This window comes from Citrus sinensis, chromosome 5 (assembly GCF_022201045.2).
Source record: "Citrus sinensis cultivar Valencia sweet orange chromosome 5, DVS_A1.0, whole genome shotgun sequence".
Classification (NCBI taxonomy): domain Eukaryota; kingdom Viridiplantae; phylum Streptophyta; class Magnoliopsida; order Sapindales; family Rutaceae; genus Citrus; species Citrus sinensis.
Window position 1 is genome coordinate 2,212,127 of NC_068560.1, and position 21,025 is coordinate 2,233,151.

The 21,025-nt window shown below is 35.1% G+C and overlaps 3 protein-coding genes across 8 annotated transcripts; 1 reads left to right on the top strand and 2 right to left on the bottom strand.

Annotated features, from left to right (window-relative positions):
* The first annotated feature begins 6,683 nt into the window (after positions 1-6,683).
* On the top strand, positions 6,684-11,348 carry LOC102625510 (glycosyltransferase BC10). 4 transcript variants are annotated; one of them, XM_025096160.2, is made up of 4 exons: positions 6,684-7,688; positions 9,345-9,974; positions 10,309-10,388; positions 10,591-11,348. In XM_025096160.2, exons 1-3 carry the CDS (start codon positions 7,152-7,154, stop codon positions 10,354-10,356), a joined length of 1,215 nt encoding a protein of 404 aa, XP_024951928.2. In that variant the 5' UTR covers positions 6,684-7,151; the 3' UTR covers positions 10,357-10,388; positions 10,591-11,348. The 4 variants fall into 4 exon arrangements, with proteins under 4 accessions (XP_024951928.2, XP_006470991.2, XP_006470990.2 ...); XM_006470928.4 differs by lacking the exon at positions 10,309-10,388 and having other exon boundaries at positions 10,591-11,347; XM_006470927.4 differs by lacking the exon at positions 10,591-11,348 and having other exon boundaries at positions 10,309-10,577.
* Positions 11,349-11,361: 13 nt separating this feature from the next.
* Positions 11,362-14,312, bottom strand: LOC102625240 (pentatricopeptide repeat-containing protein At1g10270). The gene has a single exon (XM_006470926.4). The coding sequence runs from the start codon at positions 14,193-14,195 to the stop codon at positions 11,673-11,675; it is 2,523 nt and encodes an 840-aa protein (XP_006470989.2). The 5' UTR covers positions 14,196-14,312; the 3' UTR covers positions 11,362-11,672.
* Positions 14,313-14,911: 599 nt separating this feature from the next.
* Positions 14,912-19,838, bottom strand: LOC102624954 (uncharacterized). 3 transcript variants are annotated; one of them, XM_006470925.4, is made up of 15 exons: positions 19,372-19,838; positions 18,317-18,436; positions 18,103-18,162; positions 17,908-18,012; positions 17,581-17,664; positions 17,379-17,497; positions 17,174-17,275; positions 16,867-16,983; positions 16,469-16,534; positions 16,300-16,366; positions 16,127-16,180; positions 15,963-16,052; positions 15,715-15,774; positions 15,594-15,632; positions 14,912-15,442 (listed from the first exon to the last, which is right to left on the bottom strand). In XM_006470925.4, exons 1-15 carry the CDS (start codon positions 19,390-19,392, stop codon positions 15,323-15,325), a joined length of 1,224 nt encoding a protein of 407 aa, XP_006470988.2. In that variant the 5' UTR covers positions 19,393-19,838; the 3' UTR covers positions 14,912-15,322. The 3 variants fall into 3 exon arrangements, with proteins under 3 accessions (XP_006470988.2, XP_024952579.1, XP_024952580.1); XM_025096811.2 differs by lacking the exon at positions 19,372-19,838 and having other exon boundaries at positions 18,282-18,400; XM_025096812.2 differs by lacking the exons at positions 18,317-18,436; positions 19,372-19,838 and having other exon boundaries at positions 17,581-17,675.
* Positions 19,839-21,025: the final 1,187 nt, after the last annotated feature.

Genomic DNA, 21,025 nt, shown 5'->3' on the forward strand with positions numbered 1-21,025 from the left:
TAAGTATTTGGTAAACACTAACTTCTATAGGGGAAGCCTACAAGGCTAAGCCGAAGCAAAATAAATCTGACCCTGCTTTCCATAATAACCAAATTCCACCGAAGAAACCAGCCGTCTCAACTTGGTGGGATCGATCATGGCCACTGAAACAAATAAAGGGTGCGTTTAGAATTGAAGTTGGGTAGCCGTACTTTTTAAGGTACAACATTAAAGTATTTTATTAAACATTAGCTGCTGTAACTTGAAAGTTATGTTAATATAATTTTTTATTTGTATAATAAAAAATTTATTATATCTTTAATAATTTTGTTAAAATTACTATTTAAATTTTATATTTACATTTTTTTTCTACAATAACTGTAAGTTAAAAGGTACAACATCTCAATTCCAAATAAGACCAAAGTCATCAACTTTAATTCCAGTTGATTCAGGGCTTGCAAAGAGCCACCAGCATGAGTCTATAATTCTGAACAAGCATCTTGAAAATTTGTCGTTAAGGATTGCGAGGCTCCTCATCGGGTTTGGGTTTAGAGGGAACCAAAAGCGGAGCTTGGATGGTCCCATTCTCGGAGTTGTTATTAAAGGACACTGCAGAATGATACTTAGGGTGTGTTTGGTGTACCGCATTGGACTGTATTATATTGTATTGGACTGTATTATATTGTATTGGACTGTATTATATTATAATGGTATGTATTAAATTGACATGTTGTATAAATTATACAGTGTTTGGTGCTGAGTTGTATTGTATTATTATTAATTATCCTGTGCTTGGCATATAACATGTACTGGATTGTTTTAATGTTGGTTAAAAGTAAATAATTTAAGTAAATAACTAACCTTGTTATATTAAGTATCATAATCCTTGGAATATGGAATAATTTTTTAATGCTAAAAAGGATATGGATATATATATATATATAAAGAAAATACTCATATACAAATTTAATATTTTTATATTTCTTTCTAGATTTATGTAACTATAAGTTTCAAAAAATTTTCGACACATAATTTTTCTACACATTTCCTGTGAAAATTAATCAAAAATAATAATTCTAATCAAATTACACAAATAAAGCATATGATTTTCCTTCGTAGGGGAATTTTCAACCTTAATATAATCATTCAAAAGTTTACAAAAATTTGTTCAAATTAATAATACAATATTACAACATTACTATACCAAAATATCAGGTTGTGTGAAGTACACACATGCACCCACATGCTATAACTATACCAAAATATGGGGTTGTGTTTAGTACGGACATATTTTCTATACCAAAAAATTATTGGCTTTAAAACATCACAGACATTTTAAGCAACATATCAACCTTATGCTCTATGCAAGAGCATATGAACAAATGTTACCTTACGCTCACCTCTCGAGGACTTGAAAACTGAAATATTACGGGGTTCTTTTAGAATTAGCTCTAGGGCTAGAAGTTCTTCTTCAACAGAAAGTCTCATAGTTGCAAGTTCATCAGAAATGTCAAAACGATCTTCTTTGTTATCGAACATGCATTGAGCTACTGTATTCATGTTTTCAAATGATTGGCTGATAAGATTAGCAATCTTATCAATGCCAGCCTGCAAGTCACCCTCTGATCTAGATCTCTTCCTACTTGGTGGTTGTGAGTGAGCTGGAGCAGTGTGTTGGGAACTTGAAGGTGGTGTAGCCGATATTAGAGAACATCCATAATCCATTTCATTATCATCATCGTGAATTTCTTCTTGATTTGCTTCATCTTCCATGTTAGTGGGAGTTTAAGCTCCATGTCCAGTAGCACGGTCTTTTCCAAATATGTTTGCCAATCTTTCATAAAGTGGAAATGGCTTGCCTCTCCAATTTCTTACAGCATTATGAGACTACAAATATTTAATCAAAATGTAGTTAGATACAATACATAATAAAAAAATAATAAAGTTCAATATAATAAATAGTAAAAAATTTAATAAACTTATACATAACAATTGCTAAATGACTATCAATCTCCAAAAAGAAAATTTCAAAAACTCGCAAATGAGAGTAAATAAATTCAAAACTTTTAAAAATTTCTCTAACCTGCACATATGAATTCCAAACTTCATCACTATCAACCTCTACACATTTTTTTACATCATTACATCCAAAACCGCTCGTGTTCAACAAATCAAACATCAATCCATATTGTTTCTTCCATTTCCTAATCTTGGAGTCAATATGAGGAGAAGCCTTCAAACCACAATTTGGTAACTTTTGATTTATTACCTTTTCAAGATGTATAAATGTACCAGATTTGAATCCATTATCAGCACGACCACCGCTTACAACCAATGCATCTAGTGCATCCAACAGTGCTTCTTCGACATATATCCATGCTCGCCTTGTACCTGCCTTGTTTCCAATAGTGTGGCTTGCACCTCCATCCTCCTCCATTCCTATATGTTAAATTTGATTATATTTTTTGATATATAATTTAAATTGTAAAATTGTGAGCTGCATATTAAATCATTACCATAATTCTTAACTAAAAATATTAACAAAACATTTCATATTTAAATTGACAAATAAACAAATCACAGAGTACCACATAAACCTCTTTTGCCTTAATCATCTTTAATGTTGAATATTAAAGTGCTAGAAATCTTTATCTTAATTATTCCCTAGTGATGTAGCAATTAATATATCTATACTTATCATAGTCAACACGCAATATAAGCCTAGACATGCAGCAATAGCATTACAACAAGTCGTCACTCCTGTCTCTTTAAGCAAACTTTTTTTTAACACTTTTTTACTCACTTTTTTCACAGGCTACTCCTCCTACTCCTCCTCTTCTCTCTCTCTTTCTACCCCTTCACTCCTTCAGAAACATAATAAAAAAAAAAGCCCAAACATAAGCCGTATGGCTTTTTTATTTTATTTTATAGGAACTTGGGAGTAAGACCAAATTTCCTTTGAAATTAATATGGATCTAGTTAATATTTGAATGGTTAATAAAGATTTGTTAAAGTTAAGTGCTGAAATTACCCGCATCAAAAGTATTTGGTAAAAAGTTGTCCTTATTGTTTTCAGAAGTGAAGAAGAAGATGATATGAGTTGTGGACTTTTGGGTTCTTTTACTTTTCCTTTTTATTTTTATTGACCAAGCTAATAAAGACCCGGGGGTTGGTGCATGTCTTTATTGCACACCCAAATATGTATTAATTTTACTTTTTTATACAGTACATACCAGTTGAATAATTTTACCAAATGTGGGTTAAAAAAATAAGTGCAATACATACCCGCTTAATACATGCTGCCAAACATGCCCTTAGGGTCCAAAGAAGTTGGGGTCAAGGTTGGTTTAGGAAGTTTAGTCATAGTTGACTTGTTTTTGGTGTTACGTGAAGTACATATCTTTTTGCATGGAAATAGTTCGGCGGTCACAACTAAGCACATTGACCTTTAAAATCAACAACCATTCTTCTCAAAGAAGAAAAAAGAAAATCTTAATCATACACGTAATTATTAAAGAAAATGTGATACTAAATATTTAAATATTCTGTGGGCTCAACTCGAAAGAAAACCCTAATTGAAATACACCCCGTGCCCTCCCACCCATATTTTAAAAGCATGCAGTACATATATAAAATAACATTTTTTTTTTAGATATCTAAAGTTCATTATAATTATGTTATAATTGAAATTAAAAAGTGGTTATTGTAAAAAAAAAAAAAAAAACTCTTTTAAAAAGATAAAATAACAACTGAAAACGCTATACCAAGAGATAAGGATGAAAAGCGACTGTTTGCTTGTTTCATGATTGGGTTCTTCCACTAGCGGCTGCCGAGGGCCAGGCGTGGCATACTCAGAGTCGAGTGTTATCATAATTTCATGACCATATCCAAAAATAAAATTTTGTATGATATGTCGGTTATAGTTTCGTCAAAATGCGTGCTGTAAAAAATTTCACTCAAGCGTTAAAACTATATGACACGATGTTTAAAGATCAATCAAACAAATGACATGTTGTTTATTATTTTGTCAAGTAGATGTATGTCATGCCATTTTTATTCCGGTCTAAAAGAAAATGCAAGAGATATCATTTTTATTCGGCTGCACAGTGCATACATCTTTGTGGCAAAAGTGATAGTATGAATAGCATAATGTGATGTTCATAGATTCATCAATAAACGACTTGCCGTCCATGTTTTAAACTGTGCAGCGCTTGTCGTTTATTGTTTCATCGCACACATGCACGTCATATAATTTTTGCTGTTGAGTATGTTATGTATGAAATATCGCGTACAATTTCATTATAAAAATGACCTGTCATTTATTACTTAAGTTGGGATACAAACTTCATATCTCAATTCGATAAATTTATTGCTGTTGTTTGAAAAATTGATCAATATCACAAGCTAGCACGTCCCAATTTTACACCTCCACAATAACCCAATCCAAGCACATTAAACATATCTCAATTGTCAACAAATTCTTAATTAGATTGATCAGGGATCTCCTCTAGTTATTTTTTAAATTGGAGGTTTCGAGTTTGAGATTTTGAGTCTCCCCATGCCGATTATGGAGGGACTCGTATTTGTAATTTCTAAACAATAATGCTATATAAATTTTGTATCTTAACTGATGTGGCAAACGATGTGTCACTATCTCAATTCGATAAACTTATTGCTGTTGTTTGAAAAGCTGAGCTCGATATCACAAGCTAGCACGTCCCAATTTTACACCTCCACAAAAACCCAATCCAAGTGCATTCTCAATTGTCAACAAATTCTTAATTAGATTGATCAGGTACCTCCTCTAGTTATTTTTTAAATTAGAGGTTTCGAGTTTGAGATTTTGAGTCTCCCCGTGCTGATTATGGAGGGACTCGTATTTGTAATTTCTAAACAATAATGCTATACAAATTTTGTATCTCAACTGATGTGGCAAACGATGTGTCACTATTTAATTAGTTCAAGTGACAGATAATTACTAAGCATTATCATTTTTAATTCAAATAATAAATTTTTATTTATAACTCATCATTTAGAATACAAAATAAGTTTATTTAACTATGATTTGAGCTTTAATTGTGGGCTTTTTGATAGGTTTTATTTTCTAAATTTGAGCTTTTATTATGGGCTTTTCGATGGGCTTTAATTATGAATTTTTTCTTTGGGCTTAGACGGTTTGCATAGTCCATAAACATACAAAAGTAAATAAAATGCATTGACTCGAAAGTGCGAGTAATATGAGCACACGGCGCATTTTAGCCTTCTTCAAATGTTTGACTAAATAAATCATCTACAAAGCCCCACCGCTTAAACTGCTTCATCTTCCGCCGCCCCACTCTATCCACTTCAGCATCGTAATGGGCTCCAATAGCAACAGCAACAGCAACAGCAACAGCAACAGCAACAGCAATAGGCATTAAGCAGTTTCCTAATAAGCCGTTCTTATCAAAGCACTTTACCAAACAAAGAAGCAGCTTCCAAGTTAAATACTTCTTTAAATATAAAAAAGGGCAAAAAACTATATAATTTATTGGGGAAAATCCTGCTAAGGTCCCTCAATTTGACTTAAATACTATTAAAATGTAAAATATGTGAAAAATTCTCTCTAAAATTTCTCTAGATGGTTATGTCCTAGAAAAATATTTGGACACGTGTATTTAATTCCATTCACATTGCCTTCGTTTGATGATTTTTTAAACATTCTAAGTTGTATTTGACTTTATTTAATCGAAGGTACGTAACATTTGAAAATGTTCGAGATATAAAGATATTTAAGCCGAATACGTAACACATAACTGTTATTTTCCCTCATGTTTTAAATAATAATATCAACTAACGCTTCATTCATTCACATTAGTAGTTCAATATTGACAATGAGAAATAAATCGGAAGTCAACTGGTAAAATTTCTTAAAATTTATAATTCGGTGAAAAAAAATAATTTATATTCGTAATGCCTAAATATAAATAATGAAAATTATATAACTAAATATATTTAGAGTGTTGGGCATATGATATTTCGAAGGATTGGGATTATGTGGTGAATGCATTAGATAAATTTATATTTAACTATTATAATTTTTGTTTATCGGTAGAAGATTTTCTACGATATTAATCTTATTATCTTTGACTAATTGCTATTATGAGATAAAAAGTTGAAGAGAAAATTACGACGCAACAGTAGTATTGTGTCACTATTGCATGCAGCCGTTGAATTCTAATAGATCCATCTATCTAAGTAAATCTAACGGCCGGATGTAATGATGTCACGGTACCACCTTTGTACCGTAGCCGAACCCAAAAGTTCATTAAAACAAAAAAAAATCCTTCATTTAGTAATGACGCATTATTAACAACTTTAACATCATTAACTTTCCTTCCTGTTTTTATTGAAAACTCTCTGTTTGTTATATTACTATTTTGGCCACTAAATTGGAACTTGATGTCAACATCATTAGTTTTCTATTTTCGTCAATATAATCTCGCATGCTTTAAAAAAAAAAATTGACAAAACGGCAATCAAATAATGATCCTCAAAGAATAATTTACACTCTAAATTAAGTCATTCAAATTAAAAAAAAAAATGACAAAACAGCAATGATGATAATATTAATCTCATCATTAATATATTTTTATTTTCTAAATCATTGAATTAATAAATTTTCAAATAATATATATTTATTCCTGTTTGTTTCTTACATTGTGATTCCCTTCAAGTGAAGTGACTTCGAAGTAATCATTGTTTCCCCCTTCGGTCCTCTTTCTCTCTCTCTCCAAATCTCTCACTCAAAAAAACTTCTTCTCTTTAAATTCCAAAATCACTCAAACCGATTTCGTTTTCAATCAAAATCATCAACCACACCACTTTCTCTTGAATCCCTCCCTTTTATCCCACACACAAATCACATACAATTTTTGTTTTCTTTATTTTTTATTTTACTTCATTATTTTTTTCCCATATGGAATAGTCAATCTTGATCCAGTCTTTACCACTCCGGTTGCTTCAGTACCCATCCTTGGCGATCTGAACAAGTTGCGAAACTAATATAAAAATTTATTTTTATTAATTTATTTTCTTTCTGATTGTGAAAGAAAGATCTGAGAGTCAACAAAAATTTATCTCGTTGCTTCTTCGGAGGTTTCGGGGAAAGTGGCGGTCGGTGAAAGGAAGAAATGGCGAGGAGTAGAGGGGAGAAAGAGGAGCCGGAGAAGTACATGGGGTTACTTAAACTGGTGCAAATACTGTCGTTTTTAGTTGTTTTCGCGGCGGGAATAATCATAGGATTAGCGACGAGTTCACATATGAATCGGTATTTCACGAGAGAGTCGTTTTTATTTTCGGATAGTCGTTATTCAGCTCCTTCGTCAACTCTCCGAGGGAATTACGCGGTTGTTCAAACATGTGATGATATTGACTACTTAAACATCGACAAGTTTGTTCGTCCTGCGAATTTGAGTCATAGAATGACTGATGAACAGCTCTTTTGGAGGGCTTCGATGGTGCCTTACAAGGAAGAGTACCCATTTGAGAGAACTCCTAGAGTAGCCTTTATGTTTTTGACGAGAGGGCCGTTGCCCTTGTTGCCTCTGTGGGAGAGGTTTTTCAAAGGGCATGAGAAGTATTTCTCTATTTATGTTCACGCGTTGCCGGGGTACAAGCTCAATGTCTCTAGTGATTCTCCCTTTTATGGGAGGCAAATCCCTAGTCGGGTAATTTATTATGTTTCTCTTTTGAGATTTTGTTGTATTTGTTGAAGATTTTATTGATTTATGATAAGTTCCTTTATGAGTTACTATTTGAGTGAGCTAAGTGAAGTTCAAACTTCATAGTTGTAGAGATCTCTTTAAGATTTGAGAAGAATGGTTGTCGATTAAAGGTCAATGTGCATAGTTGCGAGGACTTACAACCGTGATATATACTCAATGAAGAGAATGTTAGTAATGAACTATTTCAACGTTTTTGCTTTCTCACTGAGAATTTGAATTTATGATATATATTGGGGTGGTCTTTGAAGAGTGTTCATGGTTTGAATGTCTTTTATAGGAAGTACACTATATTATTTTGCAACATCAACTCGAGTTGATTTTGGAAGCTAAAAGATTTGAAATATATTCTTCTCTGTTTATATTAATATGAGCTTGCGAATTCAATTAGTTGTTAGGCATTGCAATCTATGTACCAATATTTGTTTCTAAAATTTGAAAATAAAATCAATATCTCTTCCCTGGAAGCCCATTTAAAGGCTTGGATGTAGTCCGATGGACTATTTTGTTAGACCCTTTTCTAGAGCTGTGGTTCTATGGGGATGCTTAGAACTTTTGAGTAGCTATCCTACCTCGAAATATAGGTAATTTTCAGTTCAGGTGAAACAACTGTGTGAACAACACTGTCCAAAAACTTAGATAATTCCCCAGCCCACGCTTATAAACTGCTCCAGTTTTAGGATTGTCTAGACTTGAAAATAGCCTTACAGAGCTTGTAGTTGGATGAATTCGCTACTCAGATATCTGAGCTTCTTGGAAATTTAAATCAAATGTTGTAACAGAGAGGGGAGATCAGTAAGAAAGCAGTTAACATGCCCATATTCATCACAGGATGAATCTGTTGGGGATACTTAGTTTCGGGTTTATGTCCTCTTTTAGTCTATCCATTGCATTATCATGCTAAACAAGAATGAGCTCTAGCCAAAGGAAGAAGGAAAAGAAGCTGGAATGGTTCCTACTGGAGTTCCATTATTTTTCACTTTTCACATATTAGGTTTTTGACTAGATGTGTTTTAAGTCCAGATGTTATGGATTTTTATAGATTCTGGCCTAGGTAATTCAGAAAAGTGATAGCATCAACACGTCGTTTTGATATGTTATCTGAAGTTTCCTTGTAAAACAAGCCTAGCATATTTGATATACTTGTTTGTGTATCTGGACCAATAATTTGAAGTTTTTCTTTTGCAGATTCTTTGTGGTAAATGAATTATGAGTCTAATAATTCCGGAATATTGATGGTGAATATCACCTAACATGTGAAATAGAACCTATGATTTTAAGAGTAGTCGGATTATTGGGCTAATAAAGAGCACATAGGTTGTACCCAAACTTGATGGCAGTGGAATTGTTATTTTGATTTTTAATACATACATAACAAAAGTTTATACTCTTGAGTTTACCATGCATTTTTCTGCTTTATCTGGTATGATTTAATTGCCTCTTCCAACTTGTCATAATCTTAAAATCAGTGATTGTTTTCCCTTTCTTCCATCTAAGCCTAGCTCTGGCATCTCTCTTTCTCTAGCTCTCTGGTTTATTTTTGTATATCTGTTTTAATTTTCTGTTTTCTCCTAATGAACTCTTCTTTTTATTTATCTTCAGAATGTTGGATGGGGAACTGTGGAAATGGCTGATGCCGAGAAACGACTTCTAGCCAACGCTCTGCTAGACTTCTCAAATGAGCGATTTGTTCTTCTGTCTGAGAGCTGTATCCCAATCTATAATTTCCCAACTGTCTACAAGTATCTTACAGGTTCTCCATACAGCTTTGTTGAGTCATATGATGATCCCTCGCGTTATGGTCGTGGACGCTACAGCCGTTGGATGCGTCCTGATATCAAGATCTATCAATGGAGAAAAGGGTCCCAATGGTTTGAGATGCAACGTAAGGTGGCCATTTATATCATCTCAGACACCAAGTACCTTTCACTTTTCAGGAAATACTGTAAGCCTTCTTGCTACCCTGATGAGCATTACATTCCAACTTACCTGAACATATTCCACGGATCACTGATGGCTAACCGGAGTGTGACTTGGGTTGACTGGTCAATGTTGGGCCCACACCCAGCGATGTACAAGAAAGAGAATATTACAGAAGAATTTATACAATCTCTTAGGAACAGTAATGGCTCGTTATGTTTGTACAATGAGCAGAGAACATCAAGGTGTTATCTCTTTGCTAGAAAGTTTGCTCCTAATACGCTGGAGCCCTTGCTTAAAATCAGTTCAAAGGTGATGGAATTTTGACAATTGACTAGGCAATATTTTTTTTTAACTTTTTTAATACTATTTAAGCTTTTAAATTTTTATGGAGCTTTGCCGCAGCTCAAATTTTTTGTAGGGTTGGGTTGATCTGATTGTTTATGCCATAACAAAGTGTACAGGTAATACTTTTATTGGCAAATTTTGAAAGAAACTTTTTTGGAGGAAGAAAGCATTAATATAGAAAATTTTATATCATTTTTCAGATTTCATTGTACAATCTTTGATACAACCCATTTGGTGTACTTGGGATTTTAAGCTTCGTCAAAGGATTTGATTTCATAAATTGCTATTGTTTCTGCAGTGCAAGAATATGATTATCAGGATCTTCATAACAAGCATAAACTACTGAAATATGCTGGGAATTGATTTCTTTCTTGATCGGTAACATTTTTCCACTTTATTGATGGAATGCAGCAACATTTTTTCTTAGATGAATGGCGTCTTCCCCCAACGTTGACATTGTACCTCAAAGTAGAAAATGGCAATTAATTGGCATATAAATGTCAAATCAACCAATCATATGTTACTTGTCATATCAGTTTGTATAAGGTTGTTTGTCTAATATTTTGTGGCTTCAATACAGGTTTACCGATAGAAGTATCAGAAAGTCATACTGTGGCCTGAACCACCCAGATCAACGCACATGGAGTCATGGAGATACTCGAATTCTTGACCTAGATGTCCATTTATATCAAAACTTTTCATAAAAAGCTAGCTATGACAAATTTTTACAGAAGAGGGAAAATTTCAGCCTGTCAAGGCCATATTTTTCAGTAAGCCTAGGCAAAGATATTTGAACATGATCAGATTCACACAGAATTTTATGCAATTAGCTGAATGATGAAAATTTCAGGTTAAGAACATCAACGTAGGGAAGAAAAAAAACTTGTAAAAGGTCCAAAAACAAGAAAGAATCACTCTCTATATCAATTGTCAGAACCGGAAAATAAAGTGACTGGGTTGTTGAAAGCTCATCAAGATAAAATCATTTTCTCAATAAACATGAAATATATCAAGATAAAAGCTCTTAAGAAACATAAAATATATAGACTGCCCTAAACATAACGTATACTACCAGACAGTTTCCGTGGGATTACCCATATGCATCGAGTGTTTCCACAAGGTATACAGACAAAAATAATTACAGCCAAATGCATGGGAAATTAGACGGCACTCAACTTTGACAGCATCCCTGTATTTCATAAATTCTGATAAAACAAAAAGAACAAGTTTTATCATATCTTAAATTCCAGATATATAGCAACCCTACACCACAATAAAATGGGAGGAATAAGTTAATCGATGCCTATAAATAAATTTAAAAAAAAAAAGCTACACTTACAAGCTGAGCACATAAGTTTGAAGTAACAACATACCATTGCATAAGAAATTCTTAATCAATTAAGACATCTGTAATAAATATGTGAGATCCAAGACAGAAGAATAATTAATCTGTCACTTCACATAGTTGCATAACATCTACATGAAGAGAGAATTTCTTAGCAAAAACTACGTCATTATTACACTTGAGCAAATTTTGCCATTTTAGAACTGCAGCTGAAAATAATACTCAACATACAACAATGACGCAGCAATTTGCTTGACCAACACAGCATACCCTTTAGAAACCAGGCCATTCCATCTGTAACTTCATGTACATAAGAATCAAGCTGCTGCCCGTTGGTGGTTTTCCTGCCATTCAGGGGGTCCTGAAGGATTCTGATCTTCTTGAGGAGATCCAACTGGTGGCTGCTCAGCTGCTTGAGACCATGACTGCTGCTGTGCTGATGTTTGAGGTTGCCATGATTGTTGCTGACCAGCCGTTTGTGAGGGTGCTGATGGTGGTTGTCCTGTCCACTGAGCAATTTTATTTGGCTGATGCCCTGACATTTGCTGCCATCCAAAGTGCTGCTGCTCACCCATTCTATTGTATCCAGAAGGCTGCTGTCCTCCCATTTGATTGGATCCAAAAGCCTGCTGTCCCCACTTTTGATAAGATCCTTGAGGTTGCTGTCTTTCCATTTGATTGGGGCCTAGAGACTGCTGTCCCAACATCTGTGAGGGTCCTGAAGACTGCTGTCCCGACATCTGACTGGGTCCTGAAGACTGCTGTCCCATCCTTTGAAACGGTGAAAATGGCTGCTCTCCTGCCATTTTATTAGGTCCAAAAGACTGCTGCCCCATCATTTGGTTTGATCCAAATTGCTGATATCCTGACATTTGAGTAGGCCTGAAAGACTGCTGTCCCATCATTTGGTTCGATGTAAAGTGTTGCTGTCCAGCCATCTGATTAGGGCCAAAAGATTGCTGCCCCATCCTTTGATACGATCCAAAGTGCTGCGGTCCTTCCATTTGATTAGGTCCTAAAGACTGCTGTCCAGCCATTTGATTTGATCCAAACTGCTGCTCTCTGGCCATTCTATTGTATCCTGAATACTGCTGTCCAGTCATTTGAGGCGGTCCACTTGTTCGAGGGGGTGGAACAGGTGCAGCATATCCCCACCTATCTGCATTCAAAACTCTCTCGATCTCCTCACCTCGACCAGCTTTCCCAAAAGTCTCGCGTACAAAATCTTGCAGAGCAGGGGTAATACCAACACCGTACTTTATCATTTGATCAACTATATCCTTGCTCATGTCAAATAAACCTTCATTGCACAACCCCCGGACCACAACATCATATATCAAGAAGTCGGGTTTAGGATCTTTCTCTCCCATTTTTGTTAAAATTGGCGCACATTCTGCAACCTTACCCTTGGTTATTAACTCATTAAACACCTTAGTCCCAAAACTCACAACCACGCGCAAACCGGACTCTACCATCCTGTTAAACAATTCCAAAGCATCATCAATTCTCTCCACCTTCAAATAAGCGTCAATCAACGTCCTAAAAGTCGTTACGTCAGGCGACAAAGACTTTGTGGATATTTCTCTTAACAGCTTCTCTGCCTCCTCCAACATCTCATTCTCACAGTACCTAGCAATAATATTATTATATCCCGCAACATCCATTGCAAAAGGCTTGGATTTTGGGTGTGTTCCTGCTTTCTTAAATGTCTCAACAGCTTCTGAAAACTTCCCATGCTTAAAGCACTCATTGACCATGATGTTAAATGTATCTGAATTCACCGCCTGAATATTGGGTGGCTGATGATTATCCAACATCTGTTCAAACAAAGCTTGCGCCTCTTCTTTCTTCTCATGCTTCAACAAAACCTCCAAAAGGGTATTACAAGTGGCTGGAGTCATCCTAAAATTCCTCTCCATCAAAGATTTGTACGACTGCATCGCCTCCTTATCTTTCCCCTGATTAAACCACCACTCCATAAACGTTGCATTCACAACCCCATCATAAACCAAACACCTTTGTTTCAACTCATCAAACAACTCGTTCGCCTTCTCCAAATTCCCCAAATTCAGAAACCCAGATATCAAATTATTATAAACCAATGAATCCGCTCCTAACTGTCTACTCAACATGTCCCTCAACAAATCCACAGCCTCCCCTATTCTCCCAGCATCAACAAACCCTTTTGTCAAATGCCTATAAGTATTAGAACTAGGACCAACAGGCGCCGTTTCAATAATCCTTCTAAAAACATTCATCCCCTCATCCACTTTCCCCTCATCACAATAAGTATTAATCAAATTATTATAAGACACAATATTAGGCACAATATCAGCTTGATCGAAAAAATACTTAAAGAGAGCAACAGCATCATCATACCGTTTCGCCCGGTACATAGCCGCTATGATCGCATTACAAGTGAACACAGTAGGACGAATCCTGGAGAAAACAGCCTGGCGGGCCAAGTAGGAGGCGGCATCGAGGTCTCCCGCACGGATGAGGGACTGAACGCGATTGTGGAGGTTGAGACGGGGGCCAACGAGGGCCGAGGTGGTGTCGGGAAGGCGAGGCGCGTTAGGGTCACGCGGTGGAGGCTGAGTTGGGTTGGGGCGTATGGCGTGGAGAGGCGGCTCGATGCGAAGCCGGCGTTTGCGGCGACGGCGTTCGGCTGCGGCTTCTTCGGCGGAGGAGAAGGCGTAGCCGCGTGCGGCAATGGGATTAAGGTTAGGGTTTGGGGAATTGGGGTTAAGGGCAAGGTTGTGGAACTGGTGGAGGAGAGAGAAGGAGAGTCGGTGGTGGTGACGATTGCTACTGCGGAGGAGGAGGCGGAGGAGGGGCATTTTGGTAAAATGCGCCTTAAACCCTAGAGATTTTGATTTGGAGTAGAAGAGAAATGGCTTAAACCCTTGACCATAAAGATTGTTTCTAGAAATGTGCTACCAGTCAAGAGATTAGAGAAAATAACTGTATGAATTTTGTGGGTTTTTTTTATAAAATTTTTATTTTATTTTTAAGTGTATGGGCTTCAAAGAGTGGCTAGACATAATGGGCCTTAGATCCACTTAGAATATTGACTCATTAATTAGATTAGGGGATTTTAAATATATTTTCTTTTTGAAGCTAATTAATTGAACTGAAATTATATATTTTATGGAAGATGATGTAGTGAGCACCAATGCTCACTATATAATAAGCATTCAGATATGTGATAGATAATTTTGTGATTTCTCGTGAATAGTGTTGAAATTTTAAATTAATTAAACAACATTACTACACATTATGATGATCTAATTTAGCAGGGAGCACTATTTTGGTAAATCTATAGTTTCACATAATTCACGTTGTGCTGCAAAATCATGATCATCAAGTAAGCAGGTGGCCTATGTAGATTGATGTACATAATAATAGTGTACACCTTATCATCTCATTAAAAACATTTCTGCGTGTAATATATTTATTTATTTTTCCATTGATATAATTCCAGTTAAATTAAGCACACTGCATTAGAATTATCCATGCATCAAAGAAAAGAAATTATTGTAAAGAGAATTGGAAATACATGAAGGGATAAAGCATTGCATTCAAAAAGAAAAATTATATTTACAATAATTCTCGACCCACAAAATATATTTATATTGCATTAGAATTCGACCACAAATAATCACTGAAGCACAAAACCAAAGTAAAAAAAAAAAAAATGAATGAAGCAACTAAAAGGAGAAATCTGAATGAGTTGCCCCATTTTTGGCAAAAGAAATGACCAGCATTTGCTATGAAACAGCAGTCAAAGTCTCATATGTCATCCTAAAAGCTTTAAAATAAGCAGTTCTGAGATGTCTGGTGTCATTACAGAAAGAATTGTATGCAAGGTAATCTGTGCATGCATGAAGTATCTGTGCCTGTGTACATGTTTGAAGCAAAATCTTGTTTGATGCTTCGAAGAATGCCCTATAATATGTTTATAGAATTAATGACTGGTTTGGTTTGTTGATTGTCCATATGGATCGACCCAACATTTGTCGTCCTCTACCGCATGTTTCCACCTATTTCTGAAGATCTGCATTTCGATGTAGGACTGTCTTCGGACCTATAAAGAGAGTTTTGAGCAAAAACATACCGAGAATTTGTACGTATGAAAATTCATGCACGTGCATGGAAAGAGCAAAATTTGTAGAATCTACTTTGTATTGAGCAGAAAAAAGCACTTTACAAATACAATAGCAATGAAGGGATCTTACCTCAGGCCGATTATCATATCTACGGGATTGTGATGGTGCCTGCAATTCCATAGAGAACGAATATCCATTATGTACGGATAAAGAATGTGCTGAAAGGCAACTTAAGGTTCAAAATACATACCAATGCAACAGGGTTTGCAATTTGCTCTAGATCATCAGAAGCCTGTCCAACGGTGTTTAACTGCATGAAGCAGATGGTAAAAAGTGAGATAACGGACATGGGTCAGAGCATTCTTATTATTCTAGCTTAGACAGATCGTCAATTTACGATTAAGAATTAAATGTTTTAACAATATAATATGAGAATCAACAACTCCTGAACCACTTCAGTCTCACAATTCTGTTACTGAAGTGAATTCAAGTACTTGCCTCAGGTTCTGTAGTGACACCAAGTGTAGGAAGACCAAGATGAACAATGTACTCAGAATCAACTACGCCAACATTTTTTGTTCGATCACCCTGAAACATAGTTAAATGCCATTAATACAGCAGAGAGAATGAGAAATTGAAGTGATAGGCTTATAGAAAATTACTTGTGCACAATAGCCAAGTTGTATATCCAGGCCCCATGCGTGGATCAAGTCATTCTGATGGAGACAAAGTAATTAGAGAACAATAACTACAAAGTCTGAGCAGTATGAAGATTGCAAACAGAATCTTGATCTTCTACCTTCCAAAAGAAAACAGTTGCAAGAAGTTTTTATACCTGAATCATATACCAAGCACATCTCCAAGCAGCCCTCGAAAACACAGGCGCCATCATTTCTACCCATCTGCATAACGGAATAAAATAATTGACAATCATTAGGATGGAATAGATAAGTTAAAAAGGGCCAAAAAAAAAAAAAGGAAACATAGAGAAAGTGACCGTTTACCCAATGCATGGAGGAGCAGTGCTGTAATCATCACACCTTCCACTACCTTTATACTTGTACATCCTCCTGTTTGAAAGTTAGTTTGAAAAAGATGAACTAATCAAATTCTTGAATAGTAAAATTATTATCAATTGAGGAAAATGCCAGTACTGTGACGGTTACAAATCTGCTGTAGACAGAATTTAACAGCAATATCTGGAATATAAGCAGGAAAGCACAGTTCCGAATGCAAGAGATCACAAGAGAGACAAGGCTATAAGTAGGACCAGTGAGTTTTGATATAATAACCAATACGGTCACCAAGCTTTCAGCAAAGAGAAGGTTAAAGCTTACGTAAAAGGGAATATTAACTTGACAGTATTAAGACCAAGTTGATGATAAACTAATTTGACACAAACCTGTGTGCTTTTGAATTTCTTCGACGTGCGGTAATCGGATGATGTACCTCTGACTTAACAGGATCAAGTGCTGGCTGAGATATCTCAAGCCCCTCATCTTTAACAATTGACAGATATCTACAAAAGGTTCAGTACTCTAAATATGAGGTTAGCTAGCTCCAGCAAACACAAAATACACAAATACATACAGTTTTGTTTTGCAAGATAATTAAGATTTTCAAAATTTTATGCATGAATTTTAGGTACAGATTTTTGCTGATGATCACTTTAAAAATATAAAAGCTAAAATGAAGCCATGTCTACTTACCGTCTTGGATTAAAATTCTCAACACCAATGTCTTCATCCCAGAGGAATATATAATTATACTCAGCAACAATGTCTGGATGCAAGAAACGTTTTGCAAACCACCTATTACACCAGAAGGCATAGTAAAATTTAAAAAATCACCCATGAACATACACATGGCCTCCTCGTGTCTAGGAGAACAGTTTTTCTGATAAAACTTAAATACCATTTTGTTTGATTAGCTGCAGATACATGTATGGCGCGATCAGCCCACACTAAATCTTTCCATTCATCCACAACACCATCATAATGAAAAAGCATCACAACAAAATCTTTCGAAGGAAACTGCAGCAAGAAGATGGAAATCAAGCACAGAACTTATAAGATAATTATGAAAACAAAAGACGCAGCAGAATAGGGGCCAAGACCTTTCTAACAATTTGGTCAACTATCTTCTTTTGCTTAATTCCAGCTGCAATGGCTAACAGGTTCATTGGAGGCCTTTGATTGTTCTGACACAAAACTATGTAATATAAGCATTAGGAAGAAAAGAAAAGAAAAAAATTATGAAAATTCAAATTCATAGACCTCAGCAACAAACAGCTCATGACTCACAGGAAAATGGAACTGTGTATGAGTGAACAGAATCTTATTTGCCATTTACTTAAAAAGCAATCACAGATAAATTAAGTAGATTTTGACTATAGGTTATGAGCTATTAGATTCTAATGATGGTCATTCACAATCTCACATACAAGTTTTGATGGGGAGCTCCATAAAGGCCGCATTTCCAGATTTGATGTTTTGGACACTATTCCTTCTGGTAATGCCTCAGTTCCTGGAAGCCTGCATTGTTGATTCTAAATAGAATAGATGTGAAAAGAAAAATGAAATCAGAAAGGAATTTAGATAACTTCATGTGCCACTAGAAAAACGGACTAATGGTTAACCTTGCAAGTTTCAGGTTTTGCACTGTACATGCTATGAACAAGTCCCCATCTCATTAATCTCTGCAAAAAAAATTAGGGCAATTCTACTTAATTCAGACATATCTCGGCATATCCAAATTGATCCACTGAACATCAGCAACACAACAACTAGCCCTTTGCCATTACAATCTGCAACATACCAGTCAGCGAGAATTTTAATTGAATAGAAACTCACTTCCTTGTTTTCCTTTGCAACAAATGAACTGCCAATGAAGTAAACACTACAAATCAAAGCAGCGGCGATGAACAGACTGCAGAGGCATGACCTACTCGGTGGATCTGATAGAACAGAAATCTGAAAGGGAGAAGATCCATCAATTAAATTGAATAATTTTACTTTATTTTTCATTTTTCACTTCGAAAAAATGGCTTCAGCTTGACAATCCTCTTTCTGTAATCTCCATAACCATCCCATACCGCTGTGAATGACTTATAACCCATTTTTTTCAACAAGAGTTAGACAGTACATGTGCTCATTTGATTTCTTAATTTTCCTAATATTTTCCTTCCAACCAAACAGTGTTTCAAAAAAAGACACTGTAAAATAAAAAAAGTAAAAAACAAAAAGAAAACCTATTTAGATTTTTTTTTCTTTTTCCCAAACACTAGGTGCCATTACCAGTGAACAAAAAATTTTAAGGAAAAAAAGGAAAATTACAATATTCATTATTCGAATTTTCCACTTGAAATCTACACGGCCAGGCCCTAAGGCTTTTTCCCTCTAACAAAATAGAGTAAATTCAGATAATTGAAAAAAAAAAAAAAGTCCAATTGGTTACTAGCAATAAAACAGAAAGATAAGCATATCTCAGCAATCAAACAGAATTAAAAAGCACTTCCCATAAATGGAAGCAGAAAGCACTTCTCAGCAACAAAACAGAGGATGATATACCACACATTCCAGCAACCAAATAGAAGGAAAAAGGCACTTCCCAGAAACCAGACAGAAGCAGAAAGCATTTCCCAGAAACCAAACAAGAAGAAAAGCACTTGCCAGAAACCAAACTGAAGAAAAAAAACACTTCTTTTTTTTTTCATTTTTTTTTTGTTGGCTTTTAGACAAGCTCTTTGCTTTCCGCTATATTCATAGTATAAACGAAACAAATCAAACAAATAAATAATCAATCAATCATCAATAATCATATCTCTCAAGAGTCCTTATTAACATGCGCACACACTCAAGTAGAATCAATAAAAGCAAAACCAAAAATAAAGAGAGAATGGTCTTACAGAATTGGTCGTCTTCATCATAGTGACAGAAGAACTCCCAAGGCAAGAAGCTTATAGCCAGCTAGACCCAACCAACCAAACAATTATGCTTATAACAACAGAAGCAGGTGCTAATAATAAGTACTTAAGGAAAAAAGTGCTTTTTTTAGTATATTTTTTTATAATTCCATTTTAAAAATAATTTTATTAACTTTCCTTTCTTTTCATATAGAGGATTAGGAAGAAAAAGTGTACAGGTAAAGAAAAGAATGAGAGAAAGTTGTTTTAGCAAGTAGAAAGAAAAGGAATGGAATCCACAGAAAGAAAATGGAAAGGCATCATTACGTCCCCAAAACGGCGTCGTAATCACAAATCATAATTCAAAAGCAAAAGCTAATTTAATTTGTACGGAAAACGACAGGATATTTAAGACAGAGGAAGGGAAGAGGGAAGAGGGAAGAGGGAAGAGTCGAGTTGTTGTGTTGTTTATTGTCATTTTGACTGCGGTTGCTGACTTGTGCCGTGTGCGTCTCTTCATGTCGAAATTGAATTCTGTTTTGTCGTTTTGGGTTTTGCGAACACTATAAACTGGAAGATGCCTGAGTTGGTTGTTTCAATGGGATGGGAAATTATTATGAACTCCCTGAAATTTAATGTTTCAGTGAATAAGAGGATACTTTATCTGTTTATGTTAAATAACTCCCTAACTTCTTCATGTCAAAAGCAGCCATCCATCTAGATGGTCCATGTTCAAAGAAGAGGAATTTTGCAGCAAATCAAAGAAAATGGAGGACATAACCCACAAAATTCATAAAGTTAGATTGACAAATGGAAGCCATGCGGATTGACGAAATTGAAGCCATAATTGGTGGGCTAAAATCGTTGATTTTCTTGGCCACTAGTTTGCTATAAATAGAAGTGCAGATGAAGAGCTTATGCATTCCATTAAGAGAGACCAATTTAGCATTTTGAAAGAGTTTAGAGAGCTTGAAATTATAAGCTCTTGTTATTAGTGTTCTGAGAGTTTGGGTGTATTGAGGTTTTGGGTAGTGAGCTAAAATACTACAATATTTGTAACTCCTTTTCACTAGTAAAATATTTCCTTCTGTTTTCGCCCGTGGACGTAGGCTAAAAGCCGAACCATGTAATTTTCTTGTGTCCTCTTTTGTGCTTGTTCTTTATTTTCTTCCAATTTTACTTTAGCTGGGGTCCTACTTCACCCACCAATTTCCTAACACTTCATAGTTACTTGATTGCTTGCTTCATCTCGTTAATGTAAATTAAACTACATACGACCGTCTAAATCTGGTACATTAGACTGTAATCCCATTAGGCTATAGGGACTACGATCATATGATCTTATTATATAAATAGTGAGATAAATCTTCAGAAGATTTTCCATCATATGATGTTATTGTGTAAATAGTGAGATAAACCAAAAAATTCATCTAAGATTATATTATGTAACTATGAAGAAGTTACTTTATCTGTTAGGCTAGCTAGTTTAGTTAATAAAATATTTTAAGTTGAAATAAGATATTTAGAGTTGAAATTATGTTCAAATAAGAGGAGAGAACAATTTAATTAATAGTTACACTATGCTTAAATAATAAATATAATTAGTTTTATAGAATTAAGATAATGTTAGTGAATCACACATTCTTAACACACCTTC

Coding starts and splice junctions, on each gene's coding strand:
- LOC102625240 (XM_006470926.4), bottom strand. CDS start 14,195: ATGCCCCTCCTCCGCCTCCTCCTCCGCAGTAGCAATCGTCACCACCAC.
- LOC102624954 (XM_006470925.4), bottom strand. CDS start 19,392: ATGATGAAGACGACCAATTCT. Junction 15,633..15,714: donor TTGCAAACCCTGTTGCATTG/GTATGTATTTTG, acceptor ATGGAATTGCAG/GCACCATCACAATCCCGTAG. Junction 15,443..15,593: donor GATATGATAATCGGCCTGAG/GTAAGATCCCTT, acceptor CTCTCTTTATAG/GTCCGAAGACAGTCCTACAT.
- LOC102625510 (XM_025096160.2), top strand. CDS start 7,152: ATGGCGAGGAGTAGAGGGGAGAAAGAGGAGCCGGAGAAGTACATGGGG. Junction 7,689..9,344: donor GGAGGCAAATCCCTAGTCGG/GTAATTTATTAT, acceptor ATTTATCTTCAG/AATGTTGGATGGGGAACTGT. Junction 9,975..10,308: donor TGCTTAAAATCAGTTCAAAG/GTGATGGAATTT, acceptor TTGTTTCTGCAG/TGCAAGAATATGATTATCAG.